Source organism: Schistocerca gregaria, chromosome 7 (genome assembly GCF_023897955.1).
Source record: "Schistocerca gregaria isolate iqSchGreg1 chromosome 7, iqSchGreg1.2, whole genome shotgun sequence".
NCBI lineage: Eukaryota > Metazoa > Arthropoda > Insecta > Orthoptera > Acrididae > Schistocerca > Schistocerca gregaria.
Window position 1 is genome coordinate 48,229,975 of NC_064926.1, and position 23,343 is coordinate 48,253,317.

Below are 23,343 nucleotides of genomic sequence, written 5' to 3' on the forward strand. Positions count from 1 at the left end.
CTCACAGTGATATGTGACATACTGCCAAGGAATCTGGAATCAGCCAGACGAATGTTATTTCATTGACAGAATTTCCAACCCTATCATAACATACACTCAACGACCGTGATTTCGAACGTCGTACAGAATTTTGTCGGCTTGTCCTTCAGCAATTGAGAGACAACCCTACGTTTCTCCAACGTGTGCTCTTAACTATGAAGCTACGTTTACTTACCACACAAATGTAAATTTGGATTACATGCGCTACTGGGCATCCGAAAATCCACACTGGCTTTGTCAGGTGCAACGTCAACGGCCGTGGAACGTAAATGTATGTTGCTGCATCTAAGGAAATTACATTGTGAGACCTTTCTTCATATTAGGCGTTCTAAATGGACATTCTTACTCACTGTTTCTGACGAACATTCTGCCGGTTCTTTTAGTCCTGGTTATTCGACAGCGCAAGTGGTGGCAACATGACGGTTGTCCAGCTCACTCGTCCCGTGCTGCAGCGCAAATACTAAATGAGAAATTCCTTGGATGGGCCGAAATTCGGTTGTCAAATGGTCTGCGAGGTTCCCCGACTTGGATCGTCTAGTGTCCCTCTAATCATTCATGGTGGTGACTGTTTGTTCTATATCGTGTCTCCCTACCACATTCGCGCAACGACGCTCTGAGCGTGTTTTTTAGCGAATTGACTAGTTTGAACCTGGGACCTGTTGCTGGTAAGGAGACGCCAGACCACACATGACATGTAGAATTCAGAAGAGTTCAGTGAGACTAGCGATGATATAACCAAATACTTAATGATTTCAGCGTCATCTCCACTGCACTTCCTGTAAAAGAATCTTAATACTAACTAAATGTAGTGGAAGGGGTTCAAGGCTTTCCTATTTTTAGTTTGCTGGTAAAATAACGTCGAGAAAGCAGTTAAGTTTACCACTGGAAATTTTATTCTACTCACAAAACATCGTTTATAAATTGCACTATTGATAAAAGGAAATGTTTTAATACAGGATGGTAAAAACCAACTGCGTTCAACAAAAATGTGAACGAATATTCCCTGAATGGGTTTCCAAGTTCTACAATGGATCGAAGGATGACCTATGCCATATTACATCTATAACCTACGTTTAAATTATGTTTCACAACACATTTTCTAAATATTATGTACAAGTAAAATGTTTTTGTTTCTAGACACTCATTTCAACATTGTGACACTAACAAATAAGAATTATTTTCAAGAATTGCTTTGACAAAGAAATATACATACACAAGTATTGAGATATTATCCTAATAAATGGTACAAATGTTGAAAGAAAAGGGAAAACATCCAACAAGATAATTTTTTATTCTTTGTTTTTATGAGGAGAAACTAAGTAACATATAGTTATTCTTTTATTTTTATGAAGAGAAAATAAGTGGCATATTGTTTCTTTATATACTGTCCATTTCAGAACTAATGACTTATTTTTATCGACAGTCTATTTTTTACTTAAGTCCATAGTCAATGACTGTTATTTTGTAGTTTATTAGCTGTCTGGTGTGCTTGACTTATTTAGTTTTTAACACATTTCTTTTGCACAATTCCTACATCACATAATTCGATTTCACATGTTCACACAATCCTATGAATGTTTAAGCATGAGGTTGGCGAATGTTTTTGCACGAAGGTGATGGACTTGAGCGAGATGGATGTGGGCAAGTATTTGATGTACAGCTTCGTTTGTCGTTCCTTGTTGGCTTTGCAAGCGTGTGTTGCTGTTGTGGAGGTCCCATAATGGAATGGAGCTGTGAGTGCAGAATCTCGTGGTTTACTGGCTTTGTATGAGTGAAAGTCTTCGTTATGTGTCGTTGAAAGCGGTCGTTTTTCGTAGTAATACTTCGCAGACGACTAGTTTACAATAGGATAGGGATTTGGGAAGGTATGTCGTCTCTTCTTCACCCATCTTCTTTCTTGGTCTCAGTCTTGTGAATCTTCAACTTCTGTTCCTCCTGCTTTTTCTCTGCTTCTTACTTGCTTCTTGGTTCTTCTCTGGGCAGGATATGGAAATATTTATTGATAACTAGTCGCTTTGAAGTTCTCCTCCTAGTAACAGTTTGATGAATTGTTTGGGCGCGTCATTTTTACTTTGTGGAAGTTTTCTTCAGTTTCGTGCATCAGTGTGCTGTTTAATAGCAGCAGTGTGACTTTTACACATATTTTTTGCCAGCGGTGGCTTGCCCAAGCGGTCTTCTCGTCCGGCCGTTTTTTGCTCGCCCCGCTGGGTCGGGGGCGCTCTGGGGTTTACGAGCGGCGAAAGTCGGGTGTCCCTGACGTTCGGCGTTCCGCCGCGTCTCAGCAGGGCTCTGTCACCGTGTTCCATCCCTGCAGGGTTCCACCTAGAGGGCAAATTTATTGCCGACTTTCTGTACAAGGGACTTCTGTTGGTCTCGCTTCTACCTTGTAGGAATCGTGTCTTGCTAATTATGTCCTTTTCTTACTTGATACTTCTCGCTTTGCAACTTGTGGGTCGTTGCATCTCTTCCTTGCTGGAGTTTTTACAATGGTTCTTACAAAAAGTTTTACTTATAATCATCTAACATATATCTAGTACCTACTTGTTTTATGGCTTCTTAAAAAGTTTTACAAATTTCGGCGCCCTTTCCATGTTACAATTCTAAGATATTTGGAGTCTTAACGTCTACTCAAGAATCCTCAAATTCGTTTTTTATTTTTGTGTAGTGTCGTGGTGTATAGCATTTTAGTATTTCATGCTGTTAGACTATCTACGCTTTATCCCTTCACCTTAATCTATGGTACTATTGGTGTTATTATTGAAACTACTTTCTTTCTTCCCACCTTCCTCTCTCTTCATTCTTCTTTCTCCTGACGATCTTATCTGCAACATAATCTTGAAATATTGTGCTGATTATTTACCAGTAATAAAATTAATCTTCAAACTTGTACTGAAAGTGTTTAATACTGCCAGTCTTAGGTAAAAATACCTCTGTTTTATCTCGTAAAATACCCTCCAATTCTCTTTTACTGTGTTCTTAAATACCTTGAACTTCTTGCAATTTTCCTTCGATTTCTTTATGGACTTCTAACATGAGTTGAAGGAAATGATTCCTTCTTTTGTGCATACCATTCTAATTCTTCATCCTCTTTATCTCGTGTCATTTTTAATTGTTTGTTTATAACTGGTATTTCTTCTAATTTTAGCTTTTGCTCAAAGAGAAGTGTGACATTCCCGAATGTTACACTACCTTTCCCCATATCTATTTTCGCTCGTCTCTCATTTTAAAAATCTGCACCTATAATCAAATCTACAGTTAGTTTAGGTATAATCACGAAGTTGGCTTCGATCTTTTGACCTTGGCACGAAAGAGTTAACCTTGTTTGTCTCATAACTTCTGCAGCATTGTTTGTAATAGGACCTCTTTCTTTAATCTTACGTGTTTTCAGAACTGGCAATTCCTCATTGGCATTACACTGCATGAATAAATTTTATGAGATCGCAGTCAGTTCGCTTCCGCTATCAATTACAATATTGACTGGGATATGCTTTACCATGGCCTTCACAATTGGGTGAATTTGAAAGGGTTGGTTCTGTTCCTCTTCTTCTTGCATCAACGAATCCTCCACTGAATCATACATGAGTCTTTTTAGGAATTTCCCTTGTGAATTCGAACTTTCTGTAGCATAAGCTTCGCCTGATACTTCTCCCTCTTTTATTTCCGCTTCTCTATTTCTTCCTTCATTTACGCTTTCTTCTACATCCCCTACTTTTTGCTCATCCTCGTCTATCTTCTCCTTCCTCGTCGCTACTTCCACATAATCGCATCTAAATGCAATAATTATTGCTTCATAACTTCTGTCATTATATAAGTTGGGTTGTGTGCCCACTTGTAACTTATTTTCAACTTCTGTCGACTGCGCATTATCCTCATTGAATTCGCTTTCCCTGGTTTCCATCTCAAATAGCTCTGCAATACTCATTACTTCATCCTTTCCTCCTACATTCGTTGTGCATGCCTCTTATAATTCATCTTCCTCGTCAGTATTCTCCCAATTAATTTCGTCCCAACACGATATTGTTATTTTCTTGTCTTCGTTTTCATCTGGTCCCTGTGGATTTGTTTCTTCCATCTTCTCTTATCGTGATAAGATTTTTACTTCTCTGTTCAAGGTGCTGCAATTGTCCTGGGTCGGTGCGTCATTCTCTTTGGCATAGGTGCTTAGCTGTCAATTCGAACGTTTATTGGGGTTTGGTGGTCTTACCTCCACGTCTTCTATCTGTATTCACATTTCTTGTTCAGCTTGTTGATAGTGGTTTCTTTGTTGATAATTTGTCGGTCTATTGGTTCTCCAGTACCCGTTCCGGTTGTCGTTATTCCCTCTGTAATAGTTGTTGCTGTTCCTGGGTGAATTATACACTCCTGGAAATGGAAAAAAGAACACATTGACACCGGTGTGTCAGACCCACCATACTTGCTCCGGACACTGCGAGAGGGCTGTACAAGCAATGATCACACGCACGGCACAGCGGACACACCAGGAACCGCGGTGTTGGCCGTCGAATGGCGCTAGCTGCGCAGCATTTGTGCACCGCCGCCGTCAGTGTCAGCCAGTTTGCCGTGGCATACGGAGCTCCATCGCAGTCTCTAACACTGGTAGCATGCCGCGACAGCGTGGACGTGAACCGTATGTGCAGTTGAAGGACTTTGAGCGAGGGCGTTTAGTGGGCATGCGGGAGGCCGGGTGGACGTACCGCCGAATTACTCAACACGTGGGGCGCGAGGTCTCCGCAGTACATCGATGTTGTCGCCAGTGGTCGGCGGAAGGTGCACGTGCCCGTCGACCTGGGACCGGACCGCAGCGACGCACGGATGCACGCCAAGACCGTAGGATCCTACGCAGTGCCGTAGGGGACCGCACCGCCACTTCCCAGCAAATTAGGGACACTGTTGCTCCTGGGGTATCGGCGACGACCATTCGCAACCGTCTCCATGAAGCTGGGCTACGGTCCCGCACACCGTTAGGCCGTCTTCCGCTCACGCCCCAACATCGTGCAGCCCGCCTCCAGTGGTGTCGCGACAGGCGTGAATGGAGGGACGAATGGAGACGTGTCGTCTTCAGCGATGAGAATCGCTTCTGCCTTGGTGCCAATGATGGTCGTATACGTGTTTGGCGCCGTGCAGGTGAGCGACACAATCAGGACTGCATACGACCGAGGCACACAGGGCCAACACCCGGCGTCATGGTGTGGGGAGCGATCTCCTACACTGGCCGTACACCTCTGGTGATCGTCGAGGGGACACTGAATAGTGCACGGTACATCCAAACCGTCATCGAACCCATCGTTCTACCATTCCTAGACCGGCAAGGGAACTTGCTGTTCCAACAGGACAATGCATGTCAGCATGTATCCCGTGCCACCCAACGTGCTCTAGAAGGTGTAAGTCAACTACCCTGGCCAGCAAGATCTCCGGATCTGCCCCCCATTGATCATGTTTGGGACTGAATGAAGCGTCGTCTCACGCGGTCTGCACGTCCAGCACGAACGCTCGTCCAACTGAGGCGCCAGGTGGAAATGGCATGGCAAGCCGTTCCACAGGACTACATCCAGCACCTCTACGATCGTCTCCAGGGGAGAATAGCAGCCTGCATTGCTGCGAAAGGTGGATATACACTGTACTAGTGCCGACATTGTGCATGCTCTGTTGCCTGTGTATATGTGCCTGTGGTTCTGACAGTGTGATCATGTGATGTATCTGACCCCAGGAATGTGTCAATAAAGTTTCCCCTTCCTGGGACAATGAATTCACGGTGTTCTTATTTCAATTTCCAGGAGTGTAGTTATTGCCATATTCTCTTATAAATCCATAACCGGTTCTTTGTTGAAATCTATTCTCATTTCTTGGTGCGAAATTATCATGTGGTTCGTAATTATTGTTTCTTCGTACTGTGTCTTATGGATTCCACTGCTTTTTGCTTTCGTTTTCACGTGCGCTTCGTCTTTTTCTTGCGTCATCTTCCGAAAATATCTACTATAGTTCCCTTAGAATACCTTTAAATGCTTCGACGTCATTGCCTCCGCTGGTATTTCAATGGTAGCTTTATCGCGCATAATTTAATCAACTCTCCGTCACTGTATGGTACATCTAAGCATTGATTTTTCTTTGCCATTACTTCGAAAAATTTCACGGATCTCTTCTCTCCTGAATTTTCAAAATATGGGTTCTGTAATAATTCGTACTTCGCTCTGTTCTGTGCTTCGCTGGACCAATATCGTGAGAGAAACTTCTCTCTGAGCTCTTCGTACGATCGGCATGTCGCTGCAACATTGTGCATGGTTTCTGCGACTGTTCCTGACATGTGTGCACATATAAAGCCTAATTTGTGTGCTAGCGTCCGGTGTTCTGGTAATCTTACTCGGAATTGATCAAGAAAAGTTCGTGGATGTAATGAGTTTCCTTCTCGAAAGTGTTGAAATTTTCTGACTGTGAGGAAATGATCGTTGTCGTACTTCGTCATAGTTCCATACGAAATTCGTGATTCTTCACCAATTTTGTTTTTGATCATTTCTCCCGTCGTTCTTTCCCGTTGTGGTAGATCCATTGGAGATTGTCCACTGTAACTTGCACCTACCCTTGCGTAGTATCGTTGGAGTGGTTCGCAATAATTTTCTTCCATCGGTTGTGAACGTGAAGCTGAATGTATTGCATTGTACTCTTCGCGTCCTGGCTTTCCATTGTCACGTATGTTACTTTCCGCCTGTGATTGGAATCGCAGATGCGTAATATCTTCGTTAATTGCTTGTTTTTCCGGTGCTGTTACAGATACGGATGTGGTTGCAGACTCTGTGCTTGTTCGATCCTGTTCACTACGCTCTTCAATAGTTTGCAACAACTCTGTTCGCAATTTCTGAAATTGTCGCTTCGTTTGCGCTTCTATTTTGACTATGCGGTTATCATATCTTTTCAGCGCTGCTTTTGTGATACGTTTGTGTAACACACTGTTTTCAACAATTTCACGCGCTGTACCTGCTGCTTGTCTAGTAATTTCGTTTATCTGTTTCTCTTATTTCTTGACTTCTCCGTGGGTGTTGATACGTAATGTTTTGATCTCGTCCTCAGTGTCATTTCGCAACGTTTGTACGTCCGCTTGTACCTTGTCAGCGTCTGTTCTCAACTGATTGTAACCTGTTATTAAGTTTCCTATCACTTCTCGAGACTCTTTTGCCTCGTCTTCAATTTGACTTAGGTGTAACTGAATTTTTTTGTTTTGTTCTTTAATCTCACGCATTTGTCTCGTGGTTTCTGCATTCTGAATTTTAATTTGGTTCCCAATTTCTTTATTTTGCCTTGTCATGGTTTCCGTAATTTGTTGTAATAATTCTGCCAGATAGGTGGGTCCTATTGCGATTTCTTCCGACGTCCTACGCTCTGTGTTTTCACCCAAGTGTTGGGTCGCAACCGATTGCATTGACCTGTGCTGTGACACTTTTCTGCTCGCATTCCTTGCACTCGGTGGTGAGGGAGCTCTGGTTACTTGTACTATGGGTTCTACGTATTCAAGACAAAATTTAGAATCCTCATCGCCTGTCTCTCTACTTGCCTGCTCCTCTGTCGTATGCTGACTTATGTTTTCTATGCCTAGACGTACATTATCCTCGTTATGGTGCGTTATCTGTACTGTTTCTCGCGATACTGCATCGTCTGTTGTACTGTCTTCTATTCTCTGTCCATTTTCATGCTGGGTCTCTACCTCAATTCGGTCAAGGTCTCGATCTGCCATTGCTAATCTTTCCGAATCCCTTATTTTGTGTTTTAAAAGCAATTCACGCGCACTAATTCGCGTCAACATGCGCTCATACGATCTCACGCGTTTCATAAACTTTTTGTTCACACGACTTGACAAACCATTCACTTACTTGTTGGGTCAGAACCAACTTGTCAACGCTGTATCCGCCACCTTTGCGCTTGCATTGGAGAGAAAACTTAATTCTAACAATATTAAAATTTATAACTTAATTATGCTATTGTCACTACTACAATGTCTCTATTGAATACTTTCTTACTATCTATCGCTGCAGCTACTGTTTTCGACTATGTATAACTCTGGAATTTTTTTTTTTACTACGAAAATTATTCAGCAGGATATTTTTCTGACCTAGTTAGGCATGTGGCCGACCTTCAATCATGGTATTTTACCATCCTGGCAGGGTCGCCATTTTCTAATCATTCGTGGTGGTGTCTGTTTGTTCTACATCGTGTCTCCCTACCACTTTCACGCAACGACCCTCTGAGCGTGTTTTTTAGGGAATTGACTAGTTTGAACCTGGGACCTGTTGCTGGTAAGGAGACGCCAGACCACACATGACATGTAGAATTCAGAAGAGTTTAGTGAGACTAGCGATGATATAACCAAATACTTAATGATTTCAGCGTCATCTCCACTGCACTCCCTGTAAAAGAATCTTAATACTAACTAAATTTAGTGGAAGGGGTTCAAGGCTTTCCTATTTTTAGTTAGCTGGTAAAACAACGTCGAGAAAGCAGTTAAGTTTACCATTGGAAATTTTATTCTACTTACAAAACATCGTTTATAAATTGCACTATTGATAAAAGTAAATGTTTTAATACAAGATGGTAAAAACCAACTGCGTTCAACAAAAATGTGAACGAATATTCCCTGAATGGGTTTCCAAGTTCTACAATCGATCGAAGGATGACCTATGCCATATTACATCTATAACCTAGGTTTAAATTAAGTTTCACAAAAGAGCAAACTATCAAAATGGTCTACAGTGACCCTCAATTATCTTTAATTGCTTATCTAACTTGTCGTAAATTACAGTGGCTGATGTGGCTTCTCAATAATTACATAACAGAGAAATCATCGCGTTTCAGATTTTTACTTCAGGTGGCAAATGTGAACACCATGAGCTTTAATTTACGATCGACACTAGTATTACGCAAAAAGGGGGTGTAACAGATGAGACTTCTGCAGTTCTGAGTGAAGCTTTATGCGCTGTTATGCGGCATCGCGTGCGTTCATTACCTTGTCGTTGGTTAGGCAGCGTCAGCGGGGCAGCGGCCGGCGCTGCAGCCATCCAGCTCTCCGTCTCGGAACTAACTCTTAACTTTTCCTTACTACAATGTACCGAAGTTGGTTTAAAAAAAACTATCTGGCTGTGTTTTCATCTGAGCAATCAGGGTCTCAATGTTAACCTTAATCTCCGCTTACAAAAATTCTGTCTATCTAATGAGAAACGTTATACTTTTCGTGGTGGAGCAAAGTTTTTAATGTTTGCAACGTAACAGAGACGCGAGAAAGTCTCGCGCTAAAACATGTGGGTGGTGTGGCCCTAGTGGTTAGCTGGCGACGTGGGTGTCCAGTTCATCCCTTATCGTATGGCCTTCTAGCTTAACACGGTTCTGCTCTCGGCTTCTGTCCTCGTTTCTCCCCTCGGAACTGCGTCTGTCTCACGGTGGGAAGGTACGACATGCATTTAGGCATTCTTGGGTTAGTCTGTGGTATTCCATTTGCTCACTCGTTACTCATATTACTTTGGTTAATTTAATGTCACGATTTATTCGGAGCTATGTGACATACTACTGGATTTGCTTATCATGTCAGGGTTTTCATGGAAGGTGCTGGATTTGCCTGACACCTTACATCCCATATTTGGGGAGCACTCAAATATGCAGCCTATGACGCAGCTCCAGTGCATCCTCTACCATATCATCCACTGTAATCAGATATTTTCACCGTTCTTTGCGATTTGTGTGGTTAAAAAAACCTTGTTAGTAATTAAGTTCTTTCATCCGCGTGTGCACGAAATTGCATTACAGTGTCGAATAAGTCGACAGCGTGTACTACTGGTATCACTGTCATTCGATCGGCATGACACGACGTTTCGTTAAGAAGAAGAATTATATTGCGGTGTACTGATGGTCACCAAATCCTGACCTGAGTCCTACAGAACATCTTTGGGAGGTTTTGGATCGCCGACTTTCTCACCGATCGACATCGATACTTCTCATTGCAGCACTCCGTGAAGAATGGGCTGCCATTCCCAAAGAAACCTTCCAGCACCTGATTGAACTTACACCTGCGGCAGTGTGTCATCAAGGCTAAGAGTGAGCCAACACCATATTAAATTCCAGCAATACCGATGTAGGGCGCCACGAACTTGTAAGTCTTTTGCAGCCAGGAGTTCGGATACTTTTGATCATAAAGTGTAAGTCTGTCTTAGAATAGAATCGCCCGTACCTCAATACGTAATTATTTCTGGACATATGTTAACAGGATTATTTTCCAACATTTGACCAGAATATCACATGTAAGAATATGGTATACGCTTCATAAGGAGATGAAGAAACCGATAAATTTGTAGACCAAGTTAACAATTACATAAAACGAAAATGTGCTGTCTACTGTAACTTCAAAAGTGAAATATATGATATTACATGAGCCGTGCATGGCTTGTGTTCGTGCCATATCTCATTTGACATCCTGTGTTTACTGTACTACCACCTCATTATGTTAATTTACTGGTGTTACTGAGTTGCCACCTGGCCTGCTCATGAGCGGCAGCAGCGACGCTTATTGATATAAGCCCTGGCGCATTATCTTTGCTGACTGCTATTACTTCCCGGTTGTCATGTGTTGGCAGAGAGTTCCGATCTGCCAGGAGGGGGAACGCCCCTGTAATGCAGTTCGGACCTGGCAGTCGTAGAATTGGGACGCAACGAAAGTCGGTTGGGTTGGAGCAGTAGTGTGTCTTGGACAGTCGCCGGCACACATGACTTGAACAGGGGAAGGTCTTTGTTGATCGTCGGTTGGTCGTCTTACCTGACAACGTGTATTTGCTCGCCGGTCGCTCATGGGTTGGCGGTGCGTGTCTCAGCTCGTGTCATTACTTGGTCACCGCTTTTAGCATTGGTTGCGTTCTTCGTCGTGTGTAGCTTGTGATATCGACTGCTCAGTTATTTTAGTGCTGTCTCCGTGCTGGTGTGCGAGGAGTCTGTCGGTTGGCGTGGAGCAGCGAGGAAATCTCCTCGGGACATAGTTTGGCTGGGCCCGCTGACGGTCTCTACGCAGTGTCGGAGTGTGTGTGGCTGTTCCCATTGCCACGAGCTCCGTGGCTCACCGACCCTGGACACGAAAGTTGAGTTTGGATTTATCAGAAAGTCAAGACTGTTCACATTGTGCCGTTTGGTTTTCGCTGTTGGCTGTTGGGACATTCCCGCAAGCAACAACGTGTGTGTTCGAGTTGGCGAAGATTTAGCCACCGTCCGGATAGTAGTCTAACTGTATTTGATTATTTCCGCAAGCAACAACGTGTGTGTTCGAGTTGGCGAAGATTTAGCCACCGTCCGTATAGTAGTCTAACTGTATTTGATTATCTGCAATTGAAGTGCACCAAAGGAATTTTCTCCTTTGTGCCCGTTAACGTTCCGGTTAGCTGCCCTGGCCGTTGACGTAAATTTAGGCAGTGTCCTTTCCTCGCTGTGTTGTCGCTGTCCAGCACGGTATGTAGTTCGACAGCTTAATGTATGCTCGGTTGTCGGCGTCCATGCCTTTTACATTTGCATTGAACTCCAGGTTGTGTTCTGGTCGAGTGGAGCGTAAATTACCTTGTCGGGGCTTCGTTGACTATCTGTTGGTTGTGTTGTCGTCGGATCGAGAGTGGTTGGGCTGACTGCCTGTCTCACCTAAGTGAACGTTAGTATTTCAATGGCTCGGCGACCCCCATAAATTCTGTGCGCCGTTAGCTGCACCGCCTTTTCTTATTTTCTGTTGTGTGTATTTATATGTCTCATAGCCGATAGTTTTGAATTAAAGTTGAAATTGTTTCTAGTGGTGTTTTAAGTCATGGGCCTTCAGCCGCTTTAAAATTAAAGTTCCTTGCTTTTCAAGTTTTAGATTGGTTGGGCCTTCAGCCTGATTAAAATATTATTCAGATATAAAGCCTTGGGCCTCATGCCTACTAAAAATTATTTTAGTTGTGTTTTGAGTCATGGGCCTTCAGCGGTTTTAAAATTACAAGTTTCTCGCTAGTCAGCTGTTAGATGTTTGGGCCTTCAGCCTGATTAATATATTGTTTAAAGATAAGGCCTTGGGCCCTCTGCCTACTAAAAATTATTGTGGTTGAGTTTTAAGTCCTGAGCCTTCATCCGTTTTAAAATTAAAGTTCCTTGCTTGGCAAGTGTTAGATTGTTTGTGGCCTTCAGCCTAAGATAAGGCTTTGTTTTTTAAATTTATTTTACCTTGAGTTTTAAGTCACGGTGCCTTCAACAGTTTTTACATTAAGGATCTTTATCTTTCGAGCATCAGACTGTTTGGGGCCTTCAGCCTAATTGAAGATAAGGCTTTTTGCCTTGTGTTTTTTTATTTAATTTTACCTTGAGTCTTAAATCATCGACCTTCAGCAGTCTTTAAATTAAGGTTGTTGTTTTTCAAGTGTTAGATTTTTGGGCCTTCAGCCCTTAAGGCATAAGACAGTGTGGGTATTCAGACGATAACTAAGTTCCAGAATTTGTACTACAATGTTTGTCCAAATAAAATAAAGTTACATGTGTTCGAGTGTAACTGACAGCCGCACGTTATGGCCCCTTTCCACAATTCCTACTACCTCTCCTGTCCCCTCATCACATTCTGCATTCTTTCAAATACTGATACATGTGCGTTTTTAAAAATCATAGAAAAATATTTGTTATTGTTAGTAAAGAGACTGGTGCCATCTGGTGATATTCCTCCGTACTATTCTGTCAGGCTGACTGCTATCCGGCAGCATGTAGTGGGCAGGCAAACCAGACACATGCTGCGTTTCTTGATGTGCCACACTTGTGTTACTGTCTCACCATGAACACACAGCTGTAATTTTTAATGATCTACTCTCTTTCTAGTCTGACGTAATGTTATCTTAGGCATACACTGGAATTTGTATATTTACTATTATTACATATGCTGTTAGCGCACACTTCGGACATCGTAGCGCCTACTGCATCGGCATCCCACTTTACGTACGACCGTCACGGGATGCCTGCGTTTCAGGCTACGTATTCACCCGGGAAAGTTACGTCGTCTGTGACGTCAAACCAAAGACTTACCGGTGGCCATAACACACCACCAGGTCTCCATAAACGACCGCCAGGGAGTGCTACCCGTTCGCGGAGCCTGCAGAACAGCTTCACCAGAGGCCGCAGCTAGCCTAGGAACTACTTTGCCGCGACAGGCACGTGATGGAAAATAATTCCGGAAGATACATCCGCCAACGTGCCTTATGAGGCGATGCACTACCCCAAAAGGCTGTTCGACTCACCGCTCGGAAGAATACAGAGCTGCCGCCTCGGCAGCCACCGCCAGACGCCTCTTCTAGCTGGCCGATCTCTTGGTATTGCCGACGAACCTCTTGAGATTCTAGGACTGTCTGTGTTCTCGGCCCGTAAAGAGTCGGGTCTTTTATTATTATTTGTTATTTTGTGTTTCTGTCGATCCGCAGTTGGGATCGAGTAGGTTGTTGTTTTGGATATTCTATCCAATACATTGTTTTCAAACTTGTTTTTTCCACATTTCTATTCTGCTAGCGCAGATACTTCAAATTTTGTAAAGGTAATTTTGTTGTATTTCAGTTTCACTTTCCGTTACGATTGCACGAATTCGAAAGTAAAGTTCATTGCATAGCACGATGACATAACCTGTACTCTGTGGGTAAGTAAAAAGAAAAGTCATTTAAAATCGGTATTATGATTACTGCCACTACTACCGCTACTATTACTGTGTAAATATTTTTGAAATTTGTGTAACCTTTGCCGGCCGGAGTGGCGAGCGGTTCTAGACGCTTCAGTCTGGAACCGCGCGACCGCTACGATCGCAGGTTCGAATCCTTCCTCGGGCATGGATGTGTGTGATGTTCTTAGGTTAGTTAGATTTAAGTAGTTCTAAGTTCTATGGGACTGATGACCTTAGATGTTAAGTCCCATAGTGTTCAGAGCCCTTTGAACCATTTTTTTGATGTTAAGTCCCATAGTGTTCAGAGCCCTTTGAACCATTTTTTTGGTGTAACCTTTCCTATCTGAAGAGGGAGCTTAGACTTGTCGAAACTAGTTATCTAATGTACTTACATTCGGACAAGGCAATAAAAAACTTCAAATCAGCAACTTCCTTTACAATAGTTTTTGTCTTCCGTTTCACAAGTCATTTAATTTCTTCATACTCTCCAAACGACTGACCTTTAGGTAACACTGTTAAAATGTTGCACCCCACACTAGTATATATTGTTTAACTTACAACAGTGGTCTCTTTAGTGCAGCTAAACTATACTGAACTGAACTCCGTCGCAACAGGCCTCGGAAGGCCCAATGGTACTGACCGACCGCCGCGTCATCCTCTGCCGACACGCGTCACTGGTTGCGGATTGGAGGGACGTGTGTTCAGCACTCCGCTCTCCCTGCCGTTGTCAGTTTCCGTGACCGGAACCGCTACTCCTCTATCAAGTAGCTCCAAAATTTGCCTCACAGGCGCAGAGAGCACCCCGCTTGCCAACAGCGCTCGGAAGAATGGACGGTCACCCATCCAAGTGCTAGCTGAGTCCGACAGCGCTTAACTCCTGTGGTTTGACCGGTGTTACCACCGCGACAAGTCCGTTGGCTTTAGTGCAGCTTATTATCAACATAAGTAGTGACATTGCGCTATTACCAGTGCGGTTGACTTTAGAGCTTACAGCTTTACTGCTTTAAGCAGTAAATATCACAAATGAATCAAGTCCAGTGAAACTCAGTATGAATAAGGTTTTAAGCTCGTATAGTGTTAGTTACAAATTCGAACATATACGCATGGATCAATTAGCCAGTAACAGCGCTCTGCAGCACATACGGTTTTAGGAGACTGACTGCCGCCTTACGGCAATAGCTACATCACCGAACTGTGCTTGCACGGCAAATTTTACTGAAAGCCCGATACGCTGCTCTGATCCCGTTAAAATAATCTCTTCTTTTCTGCAGGCCGTCTAGAGTCACTACCGCCATCTAAAGATCATCTCATGTTTGTCTCAGGTAATCATGGTGTGTGTATGGGTCAGTGAGAGACCTAAATTCTTTGTAATTCGGCCCCAGTTCACTATAGGACTTCCATTTCTTGTACTTAACATTAATACATCGTTATCAGCTTTGTAATCATATGAAGAAGCAAAAATTCATTGACACTGAAAAGCTGCGTTAAGTTGTTGGTCCTTGCAGAGCACGCTGGGGGAGAAAATTGATAGATGGTCATTACAAACCCCACTTGCACGCGCCATAGAATTTAATGAAAAAAGTCGGGAATTGTTTCACTGTGGGCGGCAAAGGGAGCCCGGGAACATTGTGACAGTATTTGAACGAGATACGCAAAATGGCCTCTCGGCACCTGGTGAGAAACAGGGGAGCGTAAACTCTTGACTACGTGACTAGGCAAAGGCCAACCCCGGCAGCAGGACAGAGCTGCAAGACGTAAACAGATATAGTAATGGAAGAGCACTGTGTACGTACCAGTGGTTCGAAAAATTCGGGAAGCAAACACACGAGCCATATAAGTAGGGGTTCCTCAGTACCTAGGGCTACACATCCACCAATGGACGCTGTCTACATATCGCAGGGAAGCTGGACTTATTTTCCACTACCTCTGTGCCAGCCGTTGCTACCGAGACGTCTACAAATTTCTTCTCCGATTACTTAATCATCCTCACCCAGTTCCGTGCTCTGTAACACTTACAGCTTGCAGGCCAGCATTAGATGGAGGTCTACAGGCAGACCTCATTATCTTCCACTCAGACAAGAGTCTACTGAGGTAAGACCCTGTTACCGTAGTTACGTGTCACGCACTCTCCCTCTCGGTACAAGACGAGGCCTTCGAAGCAGCCTTAGCTTCAATAAGCGGCTGACCTTAACTTACTGGCTGCCAGGTAGTCTCTCCTTGCCGTCTCGCTTCTTTTTGCTTTTCTCATCTTTTCTACTTGGTTGTAATTTAGGACGTGGCACTTCATCTCAATTTCAATGACGAAATAATTAGCCGGCCGAGTGGTTCTTGTCGCTGCAGCTACGGTCGCAGGTTCGAACCCTGCCTCGGGCATGGATGTGTGTGATGTTCTTAGGTTAGTTAGGTTTAAGCAGTTCTAAGTCTAGGGGACTGATGAGCTCAGATGTTAAGTCTCATAGTGCTTAGACCCATTTGAACCATTTGAACGAAATAATTAAAAGCAGGTACAAACAAAATGGGCCATATCTAATTTCCATAAAAGTGATTTAGTAAAGATTCAAGAATTATACAGGATAAGGAAACTGGAATTAATAACACGGTCCGCTCTGTAATCTACATACTGCTGAGCCTCGTCTTTAAATATCAATATGTCGTCGTGCATTGATGTGACACGTGTTTCTCGTTCTGATTTGCTATACAAAGTACAAAAGGATATAAAAATCTGAATAACAAAGCGTAGTGCTTTTGCTTAAAGCATTCATTAACACCCAAGAAAATAACTTCACTGATTAAGAGAGTGAGCCGAAGTGCTTTATTTATTCATTACAGAAATACAGTATATAGCAGAGAACGACACAAGTTGTTTAGAGAATACTATAGCGGAAGTATTCCTCAGGCACTTCTCTGCTCCCGTAGATCTGCGATATGAGAGATACAGATTCCTTCGGCGTCCTGGTTCTGTTAGGACTGTCGAAATCCACCTCGTATAGTCCGTATTTTATGCTGCAAACAATGACAACTAGTAAGTCTTTGACATACATGTATATTAGGTCTACCGTCGCTTCTGTAATCTTCACTGTAGGGTATATATACACAGTACATAAATCAACAGGAACGTGTGATACAGGGAAAACGATGATAATGGTTTTCACGATCTTGTAGTCAGGGTCACAATTACGATTTGTTGCGAAACCGACAGAAGGAAAAGTGTGAATTGTTTACAGAGCAATGTGTAGTCTATACGCAGTGATTACAACATGGAAATTTAAGAAGGCAACATCCTTCAATAGAGTGTTGCCGGTGTATGGGCCATGTCACACCGAAGTTAATCTCTGCCTTTCGAAGGTAATCACAAATTCCTTCGTCAGGAGACGTTTGTTGGGATCAAAGTCAGCCTCCGTAGTAGTGGCGTTCAGGTTTGCCATTCATCGGATACTGTTACCTGGAACTCTGACTTCCGCTGGCGAAGTGACGTCACCTCAAGAGCAGGACTGTTCCTGCTGTTGTGGTCTTCAATCCAAAAACAGTTTGATACAGCTTTCCACGCTAATCTATCCAGTACAAGCCTCTTAATCTCTGAATAACTACTGCAGCCCACATCTGGTTGAACCTCCGTAATGGACTCGTCTCCTGCGCTCCCTCTGCAAATTTTCCTCCCTACACTTAGATCTAGTGCCAAACTGACAAATCCTCGACGTCTCAGAATGTGTCCTGTTAACTAATGCGTTATGCCACAGATGGGTTAGCATGCACAGATGCTGCAAATCGATAACATCAGGTGCATATTAGGTAAATATAGTATTAGACTAGTATTACAATCTCTATGGAGAATTAAGAACTTTATACGTCCTGTGAAAGATAGCCTGGATGCGGAAGTATTTAGTATGCACAATCTGACAAGTGAAAGTGACGAAAATTACTTAGGTAAGATAATCCACTTCGTCTACGAGCACAGCATTGGACACAGCCGGCACATCCACTCCAGAAAACTTGAAAAATCAGTCATCAGGCGGGCTGCACGATGTTGGGGCGTGAGCGGAAGACGGCCTAACGGTGTGCGGGACCGTAGCCCAGCTTCATGGAGACGGTTGCAAATGGTCCTCGCCGATACCCCAGGAGCAACAGTGTCCCTAATTTGCTAGGAAGTGGCGGTGCGGTCCCCTACGGCACTGCGTAGGATGCTACGGTCTTGGCGTGCATCCGTGCGTCACTGCGGTCCGGTCCCAGGTCGACGGGCACGTGCACCTTCCGCCGACCACTGGCGGCAACATCGATGTACTGTGGAGACCTCACGCCCCACGTGTTGAGCAATTCGGCGGTACGTCCACCCGGCCTCCCGCATGCCCTCTATACGCCCTCGCTCAGTCCGTCAACTGCACATACGGTTCACGTCCACGCTATCGCGGCATGCTACCAGTGTTAAAGACTGCGATGGAGCTCCGTATGTCACGGCAAACTGGTTGGCACTGACGGCGGCGGTGCACAAATGCTGCGCAGCTAGCGCCATTCGACGGCCAACACCGCGGTTCCTGGTGTCTTCGCTGTGCCGTGCGTGTGATCATTGCTTGTACAGCCCCCTCGCATTGTCCGGAGCAAGTATGGTGGGTCTGACACACCGGTGTCAATGTGTTCTTTTTCCATTTCCAGGAGTGTATAATTTGACGATACCTCTGTCGTTTCTGACACTAACGGCTTCTGGGACAGTTTAATAAAGGAAACTACTGAAATAAAAATTATCCCAAACATCCTGAATGGAGAAAGTGGCTTGCAGCTCAGCGCTGTGTGGGACCGAGCGATCGCGCGGTTGAAGAGGACACATCGCAAGCCGACTCTAAACATGCCTATATATGGCAATGTCACGGGCACCAGTGACGTCACAGCCGGCAGCTAGCATGTATAAGGGCGCAGCAACAGCCCAGTGGCAGTCATGCCACTTGACAACGGCAAAGGAGTGCTTAGCCGTGAGCAATTGATGCGGTTGGAAACCCGAGACCATTTTATTCAATTACGTGGTGATGTGCACACAGCTCGTTCGTCTTCAATACGGAGTTGTTGCTGGTGCTTCACCACGGTATTGCAGGCTGTGAACCGTCGGCGAGGAGGTGCTGAAGCAAATACGCTGTTTGAACGATGGCTTATGATTTCCGCCGAGTGAGAATTGGACCAAGCAGAAAGGCGAAAGAGGTGTGTAATTTACTTTCTCCTACAGCCAGTACTTTTGCTGCTCTAAAGTTTCAGTCCGGACAATCCCCTGTGCAAACAACGAAAAATTCAAAAATAAGGCGTCTGTCGCTAGTTTGAGTTTATGTTATGGAGCGGAATAGTTAGAGATACGGTTGTGTTAGGTGGACGAAACAGCTGACTTCTGCTGAGATAAGTTGAAACTTCATGTAAACGAAGTGTACTCTGCCATCGACCACGTTGCTGAAGCATCTGGTATCGTATGACCACGGGAAGGTCTTACTTATCTAAAACAGCTTGATGTTACCGAGACATACTGAGGCTCACATTTATCTACGAAAATGATGTCAGCCAAAGCTATGCATTAAAATTTGTGTCAGCACTGTGATTCGAATACACGTTTCCTGCTTATTACGTAGGTGTGCTGGCCGTTACGCAACACTGGCACTGCAACTGTCACCGCTGTATGGACTACCGCAGGACACTTTCTTCCGCAATACCAACTCCTGCTCACGCCTCAGTCCATTTCTGTTTCCCATCTAAACTCGCATCAGTACTGCGGAGACTCTCCAGTATTGAATAGCACCTTATCTATGAGCGAAATGGGGTTAATGCTGCCTGTATCTGAGATGCAGATGATAGTTTAATCATATACAGTTGAAGTATAATATCGTGGACGCGCTGCTGTATTTCAAGACGGTCACCGTTTCCAATCAAAGGGGCCTGCTTTGAAATGAAGAGCCCTCGGAACTCCTCGTTGTTGGAGCGTATAGAGGCCAACAGTCAAGTTGGTATCGCACCACTGAGAAAGGCGCCTCGAGACGTGTTTTCGCTGGGCACCGGGGCTCAGTTCTAAGCGATACTTATCACTGAAGACTATTCTGCTCCTGTCAGTGAGGTTCCACGCCGAAGGCTTGTCAGGAGACGCCAAGTACAGCTGTGAGATATCAGTCTCACGGTAGCCTGCCACACGACCTGACAACCGACAGTAATGGTCGGGGTTGCCATTTGGTTCCGTAGCAGGACCTCTTTGGTTGTTATCGGCGGCACCCACACAGCACAGCGGTACGTCGATGATATTCAGCGCCGTGTCTTGTTGCCGTCCATGGCAAACCATCCTGGGCTTTCATTTCAGCAAGATAATGCCCACTCGCAACTGGCGAGAGTTTCTTCTTCTTGTCTTTGTGTTTGCGAAACCCTACACTGGCCAGCGAAAACGTCACATCTCTCCCCAATAGAGAGCGGTTGAAGCGTTATGGACTGCACTCTCCAACCGCCTTTGGATTTTGATGACCTAACGCGCCAATTGTTAGAATTTGGAACGATATCCATCAGGAGAACATCCAACAACACTGCCAATCGATTCCAAGCTGAATAACTTCTTTCATAAGAACCAGAAGTGCACCAAAGTGTTGTTGACGTCTCGAGTTTGTGAAGCTCCATCTCATGAATTAATCATACAATTTTTATGAAATTTTTAGCATTTTTTTGTCCGTACATGAACATCATACCTGCTGATTTCCGTCCAATTTGGGTTAATCCTTCGTGGTGCAATGTTCTTTGTCTTAGATTCAATTTTTGTATTTGAGTGCCTTTTCCTATGTTCAGACGCGTAAAACTCATTATGTTTCCATAGTGTATTCCAAATTGACGTTAGTCTTATAGTTTTCACTGTGCAGTAAAGTGTCATTTCCAGGCGCTTACTGAGGTGCCGATGTATGTGATGTTCATCCAGCTCCACTACGCCACGACCACGGCTAGTCACTATACAAGATGACAGAGCCCTTAGCTTATCTCCACATCAGAAATAAATCCAGTGAAGTCTGCTAGACTATTGTCTGCACAGCTTCGAGGTTACTGCGCAGTTGCAGTTGGCCTAAGAACTGTATATTAGAGCAGTTGACCTATGTTGCAGGTTTTGTGTTTCTCTTGCATGCTATAGTGAAAGACCTATTTATGGTGGAGTCAGCAACGTCAATTTCGGACAATGAATGAAAGGAAATATGTTGTCTCACAGAACCCATATATGGTTTGCAAATTCTCACTCTTCGCACATTGTTATTTGGCTCAAGGAATATGGAGGAATAACAGAGAACTGTCACTACAAAGTGTTACCAAAATGGAAAGTAACATTAGACGAGATGGCGGAGAAAAGAAGCTGATATAAAGGAATATTTAGAGCTATACTTTGATTCAGCCACAATGCTGGACGTATAAGCACTTGTGCTTCAGATTTTGATTGATTTCTGAAGAGATAGTGAGGAGATAAGTTTCCACGAAACCGATAAAGAAAACAGAACTAGTAAAAAAGATCACATTGCCTTCCTGGTTGCCTCGCACTATCTGAGCATATGGAGAACATTACCAAAGAACCGACCGTTACAAACACATCTTGTGCAAGCATTTATTGCTAGCTGGAATCGGGTGTAGTTTGAGATCCAAGTTTTGAACCAATCTTGATGTTGCTCGCAGGTGATACAGAAGAAGCAATTATTTTAGTATTAGCACTCTGCTGCAGTTGGATACAGTCAGGGTTAAGGTACATTTACAGTAATGTAACATAGTTGAGGGACTGTCAATAGGCCTACATAGGAAGAAAAGCGTAACCGTCCGTTAACCTCTAAAGTACCCCTGAGAAGACATTTTACCATGACAACTTTTCCAGTCGTTAAATAACTGGTCCGTTGTTTCTTTTTCAGCTGTCTGTTCTACCCCTTAAGTGCACTATCTGAGAAATTCAAGTATTTAATTTTCGAACCTAATGTAACGAAACTATACGCGTCAAATGCTTAGCTGATAGTAATCAATGTTGCGTCAGTCCATGGGTTAAGGTACTCAGTCACTTTAATTAAAGTACTTGTTGTCGTAACACGTTTTTGGAAGCCCGACTGACTTGTATCGCACTGATAAATATTAAGAAAATCGAGTGTCTGTTCTTGAATATGATACTAAGTGACAACGTTGACAACATTCTGATCAGCCAGCGAAAGCATGGAGATTTTCGGTTATTATTCCGCGTAGGTCGAATTAAGCACCGTTCCCACTCAAAGGAACATGTGTGGACAACAATAGTGAAATAGAACGCCTCTTCAAGAACTGAAATAGTTGTCTGGCTCATGGTTTCAATCTAGCCAATTTTCGTTTCATCATTTCCTGCCGCCTCTGAAGAGATCCTCATGATGAATAAATCGCTCCAGATCTCTGTCTCTCTTCAACAGGAATAAACGAAATGGAGCAAGAAGACTCACGTGAAACCACTGGTCCATTCTAGGTTGTCCATCAGACTCCAGGCAGTGTAGCCAATCACTGGAACGCCATCGATGTTGACAGCTTGCAGAAGCGCCGTCAAGTAAGACTGCAATCAATATTTAACATATTTAAAGATCTGGCTTTATGGAGATAAGCTCCTAATGTTATCAATATTTGAAAGCAATAATCGGAACTCACCGTAAGGTAATTCATTCTATCTGTGTCATTGAGACCTCCAACATTTGCTAAGCCGTTTTCGGTCACAATAATAGGATAACCTGGGTATTCATTGGCAATCCAGTTCAGTAAGTTGCGAAATGCCCACGGAAATTGCTGGAACAGGAAAAAATGATAATACAGATGTTACGTAGGATTGAGTTTAAGAGCACGGAAGCAAAGTTATATTAAAAGATCAGAAATGAATACTCACGACAAGTGGGACATGGGTACAAACTGGTTTCAGAAATCTAGAAAACGCTATAGAGTATAGACTGTGAAATCTCTCTTTCCCTTGCCGTCTTGGAAAACAAAGCAAACTACAGAGACAGTTTATATGTCTCCTGATGACAAATTTTTAGTGAAACCATTGCAATCCAAGGAAAAGATAAACACAGGTGTCTTTCAGGATAGTGTACTGGGTCCAGTTCTGTTGCTGTTGCTGTTGCCATCACCTTTCGGCTAGTTTATCTTTCCTATTTACGGCTAATGTTCTTTGTCAGAGAGGGTAGTGAGCACAGGGGGAGGGTCCTAGCAGGGATGTGGAGAGCCGTGTCTCGGCTGTCAATGCTGACGGTCAAGCAGTGAGTTCTGCATTGGCTTGGCACTTCACAGCGTGTAGGTTGCACGGTGTGTGCTTTTAGCGGGGTGTAGTGGCCTGTGTGAGGAAGAAAACACGCCCGGCCTTGCTGGGGAGGAACTAGTACGCCATACGCCGCTACTTGTGAAGGTTTCAGTACGGGCTGCTGGCACGGTACAACGTGCTAGTTGCAACCCGTAAGGAATTATGGATTGACGGCCTCGGTGTTTCTGTGAGACGCATTCGTTAGAGGCTATCCATTCCGGTTTTTCTAGATCACCATTGAAATCAGCAGCCTGGTGCAACGTTGAGCATAATTATTTGCTTGTGCAGACTACTACGAAAGTGTGTGCCACCTCCTCAAGATTCTTCCGCTATCGCCAGCTGTTCTAGTTACTCGTTGCGCAAC

The 23,343-nt window shown here is 43.9% G+C and overlaps 1 protein-coding gene across 2 annotated transcripts in view; it reads right to left on the reverse strand.

Moving 5' to 3' along the window:
- Nucleotides 1–16,497: 16,497 nt before the first annotated feature.
- LOC126281888 (myrosinase 1-like) overlaps nt 16,498–23,343 on the reverse strand; it is a 47,442-nt gene continuing 40,596 nt past the window's right edge. For both annotated transcript variants that reach the window (XM_049981204.1, XM_049981203.1), the window contains exons 9-11: nt 22,337–22,471; nt 22,138–22,244; nt 16,498–16,711 (exon numbers count right to left, since the gene is read on the reverse strand). In XM_049981204.1, coding sequence (XP_049837161.1) covers nt 16,573–16,711; nt 22,138–22,244; nt 22,337–22,471 — 381 coding nt within the window. In that variant the 3' untranslated portion in view covers nt 16,498–16,572. The remainder of the gene's footprint in view (nt 16,712–22,137; nt 22,245–22,336; nt 22,472–23,343) is intronic.